The following is a 16143-nucleotide window of genomic DNA, read 5'->3' as shown; positions in this document are numbered from 1 at the left end:
CTGGATTACATTGATATGGTATTTCTTGTATATTGCTTAATTCTTGTGTATTTTTATTCCTTGTGTTATTTAAATTATATATATTTGTAACTCTTCATTGTTAGTAATAACCTTTATGATAAAGTCTACACCGGTTGTATACGGTGCATTTGAAAACTAAAATTTGATGTCCCCTGTAGAACAAGTGCTGTACAAGAAACGTCAGTTTTGATGAGTAACTTCAAAACCTATCAAAATATTCATTTACATTTATTTCCAAATAATTGGGAATTGGGATGCAGTTTGCCTCCTCATATCAAATCTGGTATAATCAAAACCTCATAGCTTAAAGTAAAACAACTAATCTCATTTGTCACATACGCCCAATAAAATGGTGACTTAACCGTGAAACGCTTGATTACGAGCCCTTCCAAACAATACAATTAAATAATAGAATGAAAAATAGTACCACAAATGGAATACAATACATAAGAATTGAGCTATATACAGGGTGTACCAGATCAATGTTCAGGTGTACGAGGTTTTTGAGGTAGTTACGTACATGAAGGCAGGGTAAAGGGACTAGGAATCAGAATAGATCATAATACGAGTAAAATAAAGGACAGAGTAGCTGCAGCAGTGTGTTGGTGTTGTGTGTGTGTATGTGAGGGGTTTTTGCATTAGTGTCAGTGCAGTGTGTGAGTATATAATGTGTGTATATATAGTCTTGTGAATGTGGATAGTCAGGTCAGTGCAGATAATTAAAACGGTTAACCGGACTAACTATTTAGCAGTCTGTTGGCTTGGGAATAGAAGCTGTCTCGGAGCCTGTTGGTCCAAGAGCCGATGCTCCGGTACCGTTTGCCGCACTGTAGTCTATGGCTTGGGTGGCTGGAGTCTTTGGCAATGTTTCTGGCCTTCCTCTGACACTGCCTGATATGGGGGTCCTGAATGGCAGGGAGCTTGGCCCCAGTGATGCACTGGGCTGTCAGCACTTCTGTAGTGCTTTGCGGTCAAGGGTGGTGCATTTGCCATACCAAGCGGTGATGCAGCCAGTCAAGATGCTCTTGATGGTGCAGTTGTAGAACTTTGAGGATCCAAAAGGCCCATGCCAAATCTTTTCAGCCTCCTGAAAGGGAAGAGGCGCTCTCGTGGCCTTTTCGTGACTGTGTGGTCCATGTTAAGCCCTTAGTGATGTCAACGCCAAGAAACTTGAACCTCTCGTCCTGCTCCACTGCAGCCCTGTCGATGTGGATGGGGGCATGCTCTCCCCTCTCAAAAATGTAGTCCAAAATCAGCTCATTGTTCTTACTAACATTGAGGGAGAGCTTGAGTCCTGGCCTCCTCCCTTAAGGCTCCCATCGACATCGGTGTTCAGGCCTACCACCACGCCAGCAAACTTGGTGTTGGAGTTGTGGGTGAATAGGGAGTACAGGAGAGGACTATGCACACACCCCGGAGGGGCCCACATGGTGGTTGTGTTGTGGCCTACCCTTATCACCTGGCACCACAGCCCATCAGTGGGGATCTGATAGGTTGTCTCTGAATATATTGATAATTATTACACTGCTGTTACTCTGTCATCTATGCATAGTCACTTTAATAACTCTACCTACATGTACATATTACCTCGACTAACCTGTGCCCCCCACACTGACTCTGTACCCCGAATATAGCCTTGCTACTGTTATTTTACTGCTGCTATTTAATTATTTATTACATATTTTTTACATTCTTAACTGCATTGTTGGTTAAGGGCTTGTAAGTAAGCATTTCACTGTTGTATTCAGCATGTGACAAATAAAATTGGATAAAAAAAAATAAAAAAATCAAAACTACTTCCCAAAACACTGTCAAACACCTTCCCAGTACATCTCAATAGATCAGTAGCACTGCTTGCTGGCTAAAGTTCTGTCCTACACTAGTACCAGCTTCAGACATTTCTCAAAGGTAGACTTTCATTGGGTGCGCTCTTTTCCAGAGGATGTCTGGTTATTAGCTGTGTGGGCAGAGCTGGCACTCGATTTGCAATTTAGTAGTCTGGTGGCAAATGCCGATTGCTCCACTCAACAGACCAGCTAGAAGGAGTAAAAAAAAATTCGATGCTTGTGGTAGAGAACTTCATCATTAAGAAACATTAGAACTGCCACAAAACAATGCCTCCTTTATTGATCAGCTAAAAAAAATGTTTTAGTGACGACATTCACCTCCCCGTGCTCTACAGTACTCAATTACAACGACAAACTCTGCCTTCACTTACGTAGTTCAGTGTCCGCCAGCAGGGTAAAATACCCCCCCCCCCCGTATTGGCTGGACCAATTGGCGAGAATATATACCTTTATCCTACTTAGCCAGCTGTCAGGTAAATAAAACACTGCCTTTTTAACTGCACATGAGATTTAATAGGTCAGGCTGACAAGCAAGCATCCAGTAACCAACGTCATCCTTTTCCACTGGGAAGGATGGAGCCCAACGCATACCATCACAAATGTAAACAATTTGTTTTTACCCCACTTTTTTTTATTTATTACAATTAATTCAATATTCCATATTTTCTTGTGTCGACTATTCCTTTCCCTTTCCATTTAAAACCAGTCAGTATATGACTATTCTTTTAAGAAACTGAAAAGTCCTGAAAAGGGGAGAGGAGGGGAGGGAGGGTTACGAGTAAGGAAAGTAGGTAGGAGTGACGACCTCCCAGGTGCCTCTACACCAGGTGAGGAGACTTTCATATTTAATGTGAGATTCTTTCATTGACTGGATCTTCTTTTCACTCCCCCGCTCTCGCTTTATTCTACGCTGTCCTCCGCGTCGTCTCCTTGCTCGCTGTCCATTAGCAAAGCGGCGTATTTACTGGCTGAGCTGAATTTCTGAAACAAAAAAAACTCAGATCAGGAGAGATCCTAACATTGCTCATTTGGTCCCACATTACAATAAATGTCCTTAGTTATGTATTTTCATGGTACAGTGCTACTACAGGTAACAGATCAAACACTTAAATACTATGTCACAATTTGCACCTAAACTGCACATTGTATTATAAAAAATAAATCAGATTTAAGTGAGACGTATTTGCGCCATTACATTCCTGTTTGTGGCCCGCCTGTTAGCATGCACAATTCATGCCATTCTCCTTTTACCTATAATCAACAAGCTGTTTTCACCCACAGAACTGTCACTGACTGGTTGTTTTTTGTTTGTAGCACCATTGTCAATAAACTCTAGCCAAAGTAGTGGGCGAAAAGGCTAGAAGACAGGCCATTCCTGACATATAGGCACCGACAATCATACCATGCTTAGTCGATTGTTTTGCCCAGTTCATCCGAACGGTAACCAAATGAGTTTATGCCTGTCTACCTTCTTTATATAGCAAGCCACGGCCAGACTCCACAGTTGTAAAGTTGGCTAATGTCCTTTGGGTGGTAGAATATTCTTGATACACACAGTGAAACTGGAGAGCGTGAAAAACCCAGCAGTGTTGCAGTTCTTGACACAATCCGGTGCGCCTGTCACCTGCCATACCCAGTTCAAAGGCACTTAAATATTTTCTTGCCCATTCAGCCTCTGAATGGTGCACGTACACAATCTGTGTCTTAAGGCCTAAACATCCTTCATCTACACCGATTGAAGTAGATTTAAGTGACATTAATAAAAAGGGATCACAGCTTTCACCTGGTCAGTCTCATGGAAAGAGCAGATGTTCATAATGTTTAATACACTCAGACATATATACATACATACACATCACCAGTCAAAAGTTGACACCTACTCATTCAAGGTTCCTTTACCATTTCCTACATTGTAGAATGTCGCAGTTGCAAATGAGAACTTGTTCTCAACTAGCCTACCTGGTTAAATAAAGGTGAAATAAAAAATATAAAAAATGGAACACATCAAAACTATGGAATCATGTAGTAACCAAAAAGTGCTAAACAAATCAAAATATATATTTCATATATGAGATTCTTCAAAGTAGCCACCCTTTGCCTTGATGACAGCTTTGCACACTCTTGGCATTCTCTCAACCAGCTTCATGAGGAATGCTTATCCAACAGTCTTGAAGGACTTCCCACACATGCTGAGCACTTGTTGGCTGCTTTTCCTTCACTCTGCGGTCAGGTGATTGTGGAGGTCAGGTCATCTGATGCAGCACTCCATCACACTCCTTCTTGGTCAAATAGCCCTTACACAGCCTGGAGGTGTGTTGGGTCATTGTCCCGTGGAAAAACAAATGACAGTCCCACTAAGTGCACACCAGGTGGGATGGCATATCACGGCAGAACACTGTGGTAACCATGCTGGTTAAGTGTGCATTGAATTATGAATAAAATCACTGAGTGTCACCAACGAAGCACCCCCACACTTCCTCCTCCATGCTTCACAGTCAACCACATGCGGGAATCATCCGTTTACCTACTCTGCGTATCAAAAAGATAGGGCGGTTTGAACAAAAAAATCTCAAATTTGATTCACTCAGACCATAGGACAGACTTTCACCGGTCGAATTGACATTTCTCGTGTTTCTTGGCCCACGCAAGTCTTCTTGTTGGAGTGGGTTCTTTGCTGCAATTCAACCATGAAGGCTTGATCAACTGTTCAGAGGAGACTGTGACTGTTGAGATGGTGTCTGCTACTTGAACTGCTACTGTGAAGCATTTATTTGGGCTGCAATCAGAGGTGCAGTTACTCATGAGAGCCAGATTGAGGGCTTGATGGTCTTTGAGATTGCACTTCAAGAAACTTTCCAAGTTCTTGAAGTTAAAATACATTTTGGGAAAAAAGGACAACTCAGCTCCATTATTCATTGAATCAGATGGCAATATCAGTTGGTTTTGTGATGAATAAGCTAACTACTTTATTTTTTCATTGGCAAGATTAGCACATTTAGGCATGACATGCCAGAAACAAACATTAACACATCCAAGTTTATCTGACCAAATTATGAAAGACAAGCATTATAATTTTGAATTCTGTAAAGTGAATATGGAAGGTGAAAAAAGTATTGTATCAACATGACAAGCCACCGGGTCTGACAATTTGGAAAAGTTAGTTTCAGAGTGGGTGGCAAGGAATAAGTTAGTCCTAAATATTTATAAAACTAAAAGCATTGTATTTGGGACAAACCATTCACTAAACCCTAAATCTCAACTAAAATCTTGTAATAAATCACATGGAAATTGAACAAATTGAGATGACTAAACTGCTTGAAGTAACCCTGGATTGTAAACTGTCATGGTCAAAACATTGAGTCAAGAGTAGCTAAGATAGGGATAAGTCTGTCTATAATAAAAGTGCTGCTCTGCCTTCTTAACAACACTATCAACAAGGCAGGTCCTACAGGCCCTAGTTTTGTCGCAGCTGGACTACTGTTAAGTCGTGTGGTCAGTTGCCACAAGAAAGGACTTTGGAAAATTGCAATTGGCACAGAACAGGGCAGCACGGCTGGCCTTTGATGCAGAGCTAATATGAATAATATGCATGTCAATCTCTCCTGGCCGAAGGTAGAGGAGAGATCGACTTCATCACTACTTTTTTTATGAGAGGTATTGACTTGTTGAATGCACCGAGCTGTCTATTTGAACTACTGGCGCAAAGCTCAGAAACCCATGCATACCCCACAAGACGTCTCTCCCCAAGTCCAGAACAAACTCTGGGAGGCGTACAGTACTACATAGAGCAATGACTACATGGAACTCTATTCCACATCAAGTAACTGATGAAAGCAGTAAAATAAAAAACACCTTATGGAACAGCAGGGACTGCGAAGCAACAAACATAGGCACAGACACATGCATACACAGACGATAACATATGCACTATACACAGATTTTGTACTGTAGATATGTAGTAGTGGTAGAGTAAGGACCTGAGGGGGCACAGTCTGTTGTGAAATCTGTGAATGTATTTTAATGGTGATCCTAAATAAATACAAATACAACTGATTGGCTCAACAACTTTTAACAAGGCACACCTGTTAATTGACATGCAATCCAGGTGACTGCCTCATGAAGCTGGTTGAGAGAATGCGAAGCCGTCAAGGCAAAGGGTGGCTACTTTGAAGAATCTCAAATATAAAATAGATTTTGATTTGGTTAACACTTTTTGGTTACTAAATGATTCCATGTGTTATTTCATAGTTTTATTCACAATTATTCTACATTGTAGAAAATAAAAACCCTAGAATGAGTAGGTGTCAACTTTTGACTGGTACTGTATTTACACATTTTAATAGGACAATGTAAAGTCCATTATTCATCTGAAGAGTAGGAATTAGGCTGTGTGAGAAGGTTTCAATCCTATGCAACCTGCATACTTCAAGCAATGTGTACAATAGACCATCATAGCTACTGTAGTTGGTCAAAGCTGTGTGATGGAAAACCTTGGTGGAGCATGCATTGTGGTGCTCATGTGAATTTACTTTATTTTCCTGCTTCAGACCAATGCTTACTTCACACTTAACAATTTTTAGTTTCCATTGTTTTTACACCGGAAAGTGATTAGATTTCCACATGCAAAAGGTGTCTTCAGAAATGTAATTTGCACTTCAAAGTGTAAATGGTCTCAATTTAATGTCCAGAACCCGGTTTCGCAAAAGCATCTTCATGGTAAATTCACCGTTAGGACCTTCGTAGGCTCCTTGTTAAATCTCAGAGCCATTTCCCAAAACCATTGTAACTAAAGTAGCACTTATACCACTAATTTACCCCAGAGCACTCGTAGAACAGCTAACTGGGTCGTTCAATGATTTTTTTGCCCTTCCATGTCACTTCATACATACTCTCCCCGATAAACAAAGATTCAAAATTGTCTCTGACCACCGATATCTTCAGAATGAAATTGACTACAATACCAAGTTGCTAATGTCTTTGCAATTGTTATAAACAAGCAAAGGGTAAAAAGATGCTTCAAATGAAAACCGAGATAACTGCATTAAAGACAAATAGGCTAAATAGCCTATATTATTCAATCATAATGAAATCATTTTCATGTTCAATCAGTTGAGTTCCATTTTGCTAATTGTAGGCTGTAATTTTTGCCTCAATTCCATGGTATAGGACTAACATGTGCGCAATGTGACAAATATTTGATTTAATGCATAGCCTAAGCATTACAATAACACCCTGACTACACCACTCACATTGCAAAATAAATTTAGCAACCTATATTATTCAATTATTGCACCCACACTGCTCGCGAGCATCTGCGTTGCAAAGGGCTAAAATAGAAGTCAGTTCTATTTGTGAAGCAGCTCGCGCTGCAAGTCCTGCCTCTCCCATCTTCTCATTGCTTCTTTTAACCAATGAGGAACTGTTGTCGGTCATCGTGGTAATACTATGAAAGTTTAGATGCCACTCAAGTACAAAGAAGAAAAATCCTCAAAGGAGGAGAGATGACTAGAAACAATTCGGTTGACCGTTTCATGTGTGGGTTAATTGTTGGAGTAGAGGACCTTGTGCATTTCAGGTAAAATAACTCAATGTTTAAATCCCAGGACAAATTAGCTAGCAACAGCAAGCTGGCTAGCTAAATTGCCATAAATGTTGAATGCTTTTTGACCTGCCCCCAAATTAATGTAATAGGTTCCGTGTTTGTTTTGATATTTTAACCCGCTTGTCGTGATCATGTTTGGTGTGGGGGGACATGTGCGCAGCCGGTTTGGGTTTTGTGTGAGCCACCTCAATATTTGCAGCCATAGATGATCAGTCGTAGTATCTCCATTCAAGATTTGAATGGAGAACGCTGATCCGAGAGCAGCACAACATTTATTTAGATCCTATCAGTATCGAGACATGCTCTAACGACACACTTATTGAAAGTTCTCCCTACATCGTGTTTTGCGAAAGATGAGTTCTACGAACGTTATATTAAAGATGCATCGTTAAAAAAAACAACCTCAAGTTCCATCGTTATCAGGAAACTGGGCCCTGGCTATTACTTCAGACATGGCTATATGCATTCATGCAAAACATGGGAGTCTATCTTTAAAGAGGGGTGAATATCAATTTTACCTTTAGCACATACCAGTTCCTGTAAGTGACTTAATCATTTGGCTGAGTGCAATTGGAAAGTTTTGTTTACTTGTTGATGGCTACTTCCCACTAAGGGGACCTACACCAAGGTCTTTTGCTTGTCTTTTCCGTCCTGCCCGGATGTGTTTTTTGGGGTTTATTTTTGGTGCGGCCCGGGCCGGCCTCGATTTCCCTAAAAACACACCATTTCGAGACAAGGACATTTTTACAACGGGTTAGGGAGAGCATTTTTGCCAACTCTTTCCCTAACCTTAAACAAATTATCCTAACGTGCTACAGGGTCTTAGCTGTATCGAAGCAGTGTATTTAGGGAATCTCGTCCACGGATGTTGATTTTAGTTCTGGACCAAATCTGAACCAATCATCATCTAATGATGGATTCAGATATGGTCAGCACAGTAGAGGTAATCAAACTTCTCTATGGGGACCCCAGGCCGTTCCATGTAATTGATCTATTCCAGAGCTAGCACCCGAGTCAACTAATTCTCAACCTCTTGAATAACTATATCAGAGCTAAAGCAAAATTGTGAAAAGTCTGGGGTTCCGAGGAGAGGTTTGAAAACCACTGCAGCAGAGCAAAAAAAAAGTAGTATTATTGCAATAGTATAATAGTAAATATTAATTCAGAACCCCCCAAAATACCCGATTTCAACATCCGGAAAATAAGCTTTAACGTCAGGAAAATATATTTGAAACATTGTCTAAAATATATCTGGGAAAATAGTCTTAAAAAGTCATTCGTACTGGGTTCAGATTTCTGGGGACACACTGAACTAACTTGACACGGTTGATTGGACTCCCGAGTGGCTAGAGGAGTCACCACAGACCCTAGTTTGATTCCAGGCTGTATCACAACTAGCCGTGATTGGGGTCCCATAGGGCGGCGACACAATTGGCCCAGTGTTGTCCGGGTTAGGGTTTGGCCATCATAAATAATACATTTGTTCTTAACGGACATGCCCAGTTAAATAAATTGGTTAATACCTTTTGAATCAAAGTTAGTGCTAAGAAAATTACATGGAAAGAGCATGTACTGAATGAACGAATCATAAGTTAAGCTCTGGAATTTGTCCTGGATGCTAGAGCAGCAACGTGTCGGTCTCGTGTGTTGATCTAGCTAATTAAATAGCTGGCATGTGTACACTCACAGCAATGCACTGCCAATGGGCTACTTGCATGTGCATTGGCCGGGTTTAGATTCAACATAGCTAACAATCTCTTAGCAAGACGATTCGTTTTAAAATCAGCTACAGTTTGTGTTGGTATAGGCTTATCTTGGTTGAAGAAATGTAGGCTCGCTAGCAGTGTTTCTAATGAACCTGAAAATCTGGCTGCACACATAGGCATCTAGCCAGTTTGACTATCATGCTGGAGTAACTAGATGAGCATGCCAATTGAAAGTATTATAAGGTTTGCAGCATGGCGGTTTATCAAAGTTTGGTGTTGAGAATGCACTTTGCTTAGCTAGCTATGCTTTATGGAATGTAGCTACTGAATTTGAAGTCAACATTGGTACAGTCTTGTTGGCTTACAGTTACTGGCTGTAATAGCAGCAAAGGACATTTGCCATCTGGAATTCAGACCCCTTGACTTTTTTGTTATGTTACGGCCTTATTCTAAAATGGATTTAAAAAAAAAAAAATATATATATATATATATATATATATACACACACACACTCAATCTACACACAATACTCCATTATTACAAAGTGAAAAGATTTAGTAATTTTGCCAAATTAATTTAAAAAAACTAAATACCCTTATTTACATTAGTATTCAGACCTTGCGCTATGAGACTCGAAATTGAGTTCAGGTGCATCCTGTTACCATTTATCATCCTTGAGATCTTGCCACAACTTATTTGGAGTCCACCTGTGGTAAATTCAATTGATTGGACATGGATTTGGAAAGGCACACACACCTGTCTATAAAAGAATCCACAGTTGACAGTGCATGTCAGAGCAAAAACCAAGCCATGAATTCGATGGAATTGTCCGTAGAGCACTGAGACAGGATTGTGTTGAGGCACAGATCTGGGAAAGGGTACCAAACTAATTTCTGCAGCATTGAAGGTCCAAGAACACAATGGCCTCCATTCTTAAATGGAAGTTTGGAACCACCAATACTCTTCCTAGAGCTGGCCGCTTGGCCAAACTGAGCAAATCAGGGAACAAGGGCCATGGTCAGGGAGGTGACCATGAACCCGATGGTCATTCGGACAGAGCTCTAGAGTTCCTCTGTGGAGATGGTTGTCCTTCTGGAAGGTTCTCCAATCTCCGCAGCACTCCACTAATCAGGCATTTCTGGTAGAGTGGCCAGACGGAAGAAACTCTTCAGTAAAAGGCACGACAGCCCACTTGGAGTTTGCCAAAACTGTGTTTTGTGTCGTGCCTGCAGGGTTGAAATATGGTTTCTCTCTTTGTTTACGGAGGTGCTATTCTCAGATAAGAGCATAGTTTGCTTTCGTCAAAAAATAACTTTTTGAAATCTGACATGTTGGCTGGATTCACAACAAGTGTAACTTTAAATTTGCTATCTTGAATGTGTGATTTAATGAAAGTAAGATTTTTACAGTAATTTATTTGAATTTGGACCTGTGCATTTTCCCTGGCTTTTGGCCAGGTGGGACGCTAGCGTCCCACATATCCCAGAGAGGTTTTAAACAAGTTATTTTTTTCATTTCACTAATTTGGACTGTTGTGTTTGTCCATTACATATAATCCAAATTAAAAATCCATTTAAATTACAGGTTGTAATGCAACAAAATAGGAAAAATGCCAGTGGGGATGAATACTTTTGCAAGGCACTAAGCACACAGCCAAGACAATATAAGTGTAGCATCGGGACAACACTCAATGTCCTTGAGAGGCCCAGCCAGAGCTCGGACTTCAACCCGATGGAACATCTCTGGAGACCTGAAAATAGCTGTGCAGCAACACTCCCCATCCACCCAACATCGCTCGAGTGGATCTGCAGGGAAGAATGTAAGAAACTCCCAAATACATGTGCAAAGCTTGTAGCGTCATACCCAAGAAGACTCGAGGCTGTAGTCGCTGTCAAAGGTGCTTCAACAACGTACTGAGTAAAGGGTCTGAATACTTATGTAAAATTAAACATGAGCAAACATTTAAAGCCCGTTTTTGCTTTGTCATTATGGGGTATTCTGTGTAGATTTATGGGGGACACACACAATGTAATCAATTTTGGAATAACTTAACAAAATGTAGAAAAAGTCGAGGCTTCTGAATACTTCCCAAAAGCACTGAACAAAGAATATAAAACCAAACATGCAACAATTTCAAAGATTTTACTGAGTTAGTTCATAAGGAAATCATTCAATTAAAATAAATGCATTAGGACCTAATCTATAGATTTCACATGATTGGGAATACAGATAGGCATGTTTGTCACAGATACAGTAGTTTAAAAATGAAAAGGTAGGGGCATTGATCAGAAAACCAATCAGTATCTGGTGTGACATCTTCACATGGAGTTGATTTTGGCCTATGGAATGTTTTCCCACTCCTCTTCAATGGCTGTGGGAAGTTTATGGATATTGGTGGAAAGTGGAATACGTTGAGCACGTTAATCCAAGAGCGTCCCAAACTCATGCTCAATGGGTGACATGCCTGGAGAGTATGCAAGCCATGGAAGAACTGGAACATTTTTAGCTTCCAGGAATTGTGGATCTCGTCACGGTATTTCTGCATTCATATTGCCATTGTGTTTGTTGTCCTTCGCTTATGCCTGCCCATACCATAACCACCACGGAGCTCTCTGTTCACAACGTTGACATCAACAAACCTACACAACACCATACACATGGTCTGATTGTGAGGCCATTTGGACAAACTGCCAAATTCTCTAAAATGACATTGCGGCGGCTTATGGTAGAGAAATGAACATTCAATTATCTGGCAAAAGCTCTGGTGGACATTCCTGCAGTCAGCAAGCCAACTGCATGCTTCCTCAACTTGACACCTGTGGCATTGTTGTGCCAAAACTTCACATTTTAGAGCTGCCTTACATTGTCCTAGCACATGTTGCACCGGTGTAATGATCATGCTGCTAAATCAGCTTCTTGATATGCGATACATGGCAGGTGGATCGCTTATCTTGGCAAAAAATGAACGCTCACGAACAAAGATGTAAACTCATTTGTGCACAACATGATTAATACGCTTTTTGTGCATATGAAAAACATTTGTTTGTTTAATATTTCAGCTCATAAAACATGAGGCCAACACTTTACATGTTGCGTTTAGATTTTTGTTCAGTGTAATTTACAGATGACTTCAGCCATATGAAAAATCCCCCATAGCAAAATATACCCATCTCGCTAACAACCTTATACTTGTAGCTTGCTTCTCATCCAACTGCGGTTAGCTAGCTAGCTAGCTAGCTAGCTACAGCTGCTAGCTAGCTGCTACTGTTGTGCAGCAACAGAGTTGTTGGTTCCAGTTTTAGAACTCAGATTGAGCTGAAAAGATGTTAGCATTGTCAGAAATGCTACAAAAGGGTAGCACCTAATTGGTTCTTAAATGGACAGAAATGAGCATGAGAGAAATTAGAAATTGAACATAGGTGAAACAGTTAACAGTCAATCCTCAAATCAAATTGTCACTTATGGATGCTATAACCTCATTTTAATCCGATCCCTAGAATTTGAGCTAGGTAGGCACAGAAAATACTCAGTCAATTGCTAATGACCCTGTTAAAGACATCCAGTATGTCGTTCTCGGTAAAGGCCGGAACAGCTCAGGACGAGAGGCAGGGAGTGTGTTGTGTATCTCCAATCAAATTGATTGGCTTAGATATGATGGTTGGGAGAATTGACTAACATTGAGCTTTAACCAATGTTTATCACCCCCACAATATGTATGGATAACTATTTATACAAATATCAGTAAACTTTTCAGTAAGCGGGACCCATGTTTTTCCCTGATGTGTGAATTTTGCAATAAAAGCCAAAAAGACAGAAGAACAAACAAAGACTGAGGAAAAATCTGGCGACATTGAGGGATACTCTAAAAGGGTGCTACCATAGGCAGTTTCAGTAGAACACTGAAGCCAATGTGACAAGATTATGGGGTAAAGGACTGAAGACAATTTGGGGGACAGGTTCAGTGAAAGACGAGATCGTTCAGTTTTCAAAACCTTTGACTCCTGCTGAACAACAGTGTGTGGGAGTTTGAGGAAAATCCAAATCCACTATGGGGTGGGTCAAGAGCACTTGATGTGACACCAGGACTCACGGGAGTTGGGGACTCTTCGTATTTCTTTGGCTCTGGTGCTGGTCTTGAGTCCCGATCTCTTCTGTTATCCTTTCTACAATCAGAATAAACACTAAGTTAAACTTCACTGTCCAGCTAAGTCTTAAGGGTCAGAGCCTGTGAGTGCACTAGCACACCGTTCAACAGTATGACACCAAATCATTCCCAGTCAAATTGATCCATTATAATCCACTCATAACTGTAAATGCAGGAGAAGACTAATAGTATTCACACCCTCACAATCTCCCATATAACCTCTAAAGGCTGGTTAACAGTTAGTCATCAACAGGAGTGATTGCTTCGGTCCTCAAGTAGGCTACCCCAAACATGACACATTACTGCATTGTCGGAACTAGAAGCACAAGCATTTCGCTACACTCGCATTAACATCTGCTAACCATACCCCCACACAAGCTTGCCTACTCAACTAATGATCAAACTTAGGTGTGATTGTATGGGGCTTGCTTTTTAAAAAAGTGTTATGTTAGGGAAAGGAATCGAGGATCACTGCCTAACATCGGTGTGAAAAAATATGGCTATGAACACAACCTAAACCACTTCCATCCAGTTTAAAGAGGAGCTTGCGAAAGAAACAAGAAAACAACCACATCTACTCATGCCTGCAAGACACAATTTTTTTTTTAAAGGCAAAAATCAGCCAGTACTTTAACCAGGGATATTTTTGTTCATGGAATTAGCAAGCTAAACACTTATTTTATTCCCTAAAACTAAATCGGTTCTGTTATTAAGTTATATTAAGGTTACCATAACAAGTAACTACAAGGGGTCTGCAACCTTTTCTAGCATGAGAGCTACTTTTTTTTTTTTTACCGTCACAAGCCATCTTTCAAATAGGCACATTCTCCTCTCACCTGTAACTCGCCTGCAACTCCTCCCCAGGTCTTTAGTGTACAAGAGAAAGTAGCTCACTAAGTTCTGCCAATATACTTGGTAAAACAATGTTTGTTTTAACCTACTCTAAAGGGGGGCCCAATAAAATCAGATTTTCCCCTAAAATGTTTAATATACTCAAATTAAGTTCAGTCAAATTCTGGTTTTACATTTTTTGGGGGATTCACACAATTTGTTGTTCATAGAGAAACAAAATTGGATGTTCAGAGTACATGTCCATGCTTTAATCAGATTTTTATTTTATTTTAAATGTAGCTCGGATTTTGTATTTAAAAAAAAGAAGTTAAATTCCCCTTTAGGAATGAATGTGCCATCTAATTTGCTGGTCTAGCAATGATTTTGTACTGCTGCTGCTCATGTCATAATGTTTGCAAATAAAGAGATACAAATGTACTTACTAACATTTAATTGAGAAAGTTTTGGGGAAAGTATGTGTCAACCCACAAGGCAGTTATCACATCAGAGTGACAGACAAACGTGTGCATCACACAGACAGGGGCAATATTGCTGGAAATTAATTGGCAGATAGTGTTAGTTTTGGCTTGTTGGGAGCTTGGGGTGTCTGACACTTGAGATTTGTTAATGAAAGTTTGCGGTAGAACACGTGAAAATTGCATGTACTTTCAAAATTGTTTGGCAAGATACTCATTAGGTGGGCTGCAAGCTACTGTAAGAGACCCCTGTTCTGTAGCCGCATCAATTATTTTGTCAATATTTACATAAGTCAACACTTCAAACACTTCTAACTTCAGTGTTTGTGACATGTTCAAATCCTCCAAATTATAATTTTGTGCTTTTGTAGTGGAGGTAAGCGAGTCCTAATGCTGTGCCGTCACGTTCGGGAGAGCCAAGAGTTGAGAAATTACAGCTTGCATCCGTAATATCCTCACTGAGGAGAGTATTGGGCCCTAGTGAAGGCACTTCCACACTTCTAATAACAATAGTGGCAATTGCATTGCTTTTAATTTCCAACAGTTGATGTACCGACCATAAACCAGCCTTTAGAGGTGCCCTGGCTGCAATTACCCTCCCTGCCTGTTCCACTAATGCAGCTCGTTTTGGGCTGACCTGTCTTCCTCCCTTCGTCGATCTCTGTTGGCCCCTTCTCCTCGGCCCCGCCCTGCTCCAGGCCCCGCAGCCCCCCCTCTCCCCCGTGGGGGGCCCCGGTCCCGACGCACACCGTCCACTTTATTCTCGTCTGGAAGGGAGAGCCCAAACAGTGAGGATGGAGGGAGGGGTTTGGGTGGCTGGAACTCCGCTTAAGGCTACACTCCACAACAGCATTCCACGCCGCCTCTGGCCCAGGGTTGCATTCAAGATCGTAACATTTGCAGTTAAGCAAAAACATGTATTGTCAAATGCAAGGTTCACACTTCTAACTTCTGTGATCTTGAATACAACCCTGGCCAAGGGAACCCATTTTCCTTAATGGCCGCAGGGTCTGCTGCTTTTGCTGACTGACAACCTTCACATGATTAATAAACCATATCCATTAAAAAATGAATAATCTTACCTCATTTCCCAGGAACTAACCACATATTAATGGCAAAATATGTCAAGAGCTTGACAACATCAGGGTCATGTTCAGGAGGCACAAACTAGAACTTTCTAAATGTTTTATGGGAAGGGGTGTTGAAGGTTGAACATTAGGTGTTTGGTGCCTACAGAGCACGACCCTGGGAAAGAATCAGACACTGCACCCATACAGGATCAAGGGTTCCCCACTTTAACTTTACACCAGGGCTGCCCAGTTTGGTTCCTGCTGCCTCTTCTCTCCTGGGTTTTATACCAACTGATAATTCAGTAAATTAGAGCTGGATTCCAATACTTCAAAGTTGTTTCTGATGTCCCATCACATAATCAATTTGAAATAATTTTGTGAAGTACTAGTGGGCAAGGTAGTTGGGACCTTCCATATAGCTTTTTGCCAACCCTTCAGACCAGTGC

The 16143-nt window shown here is 40.8% G+C and overlaps 1 protein-coding gene across 7 annotated transcripts in view; it reads right to left on the bottom strand.

Moving 5' to 3' along the window:
• Positions 1 to 2123: 2123 nt before the first annotated feature.
• LOC109891390 (eukaryotic translation initiation factor 4B) overlaps positions 2124 to 16143 on the bottom strand; it is a 32316-nt gene continuing 18296 nt past the window's right edge. For 2 of the 7 annotated variants that reach the window (XM_020483880.2, XM_020483881.2), the window contains exons 13-15: positions 15265 to 15394; positions 13267 to 13339; positions 2360 to 2849 (exon numbers count right to left, since the gene is read on the bottom strand). In XM_020483880.2, the coding sequence (XP_020339469.1) occupies positions 2769 to 2849; positions 13267 to 13339; positions 15265 to 15394 (284 nt within the window). In that variant the 3' untranslated portion in view covers positions 2360 to 2768. Of the gene's footprint in view, positions 2850 to 13266; positions 13340 to 15264; positions 15395 to 16143 lie in introns of all 7 variants that reach the window. The other 5 variants (XM_020483882.2, XM_031825629.1, XM_031825630.1 and 2 more) reach the window with 5 other exon arrangements.

The sequence above is a fragment of the Oncorhynchus kisutch genome, linkage group LG5 (genome assembly GCF_002021735.2).
Source record: "Oncorhynchus kisutch isolate 150728-3 linkage group LG5, Okis_V2, whole genome shotgun sequence".
NCBI classification, from domain to species: Eukaryota; Metazoa; Chordata; class Actinopteri; order Salmoniformes; family Salmonidae; genus Oncorhynchus; species Oncorhynchus kisutch.
The sequence above is the reverse complement of the archived record's forward strand: the minus strand, read 5'-3'. Positions and strand labels throughout refer to the sequence as shown.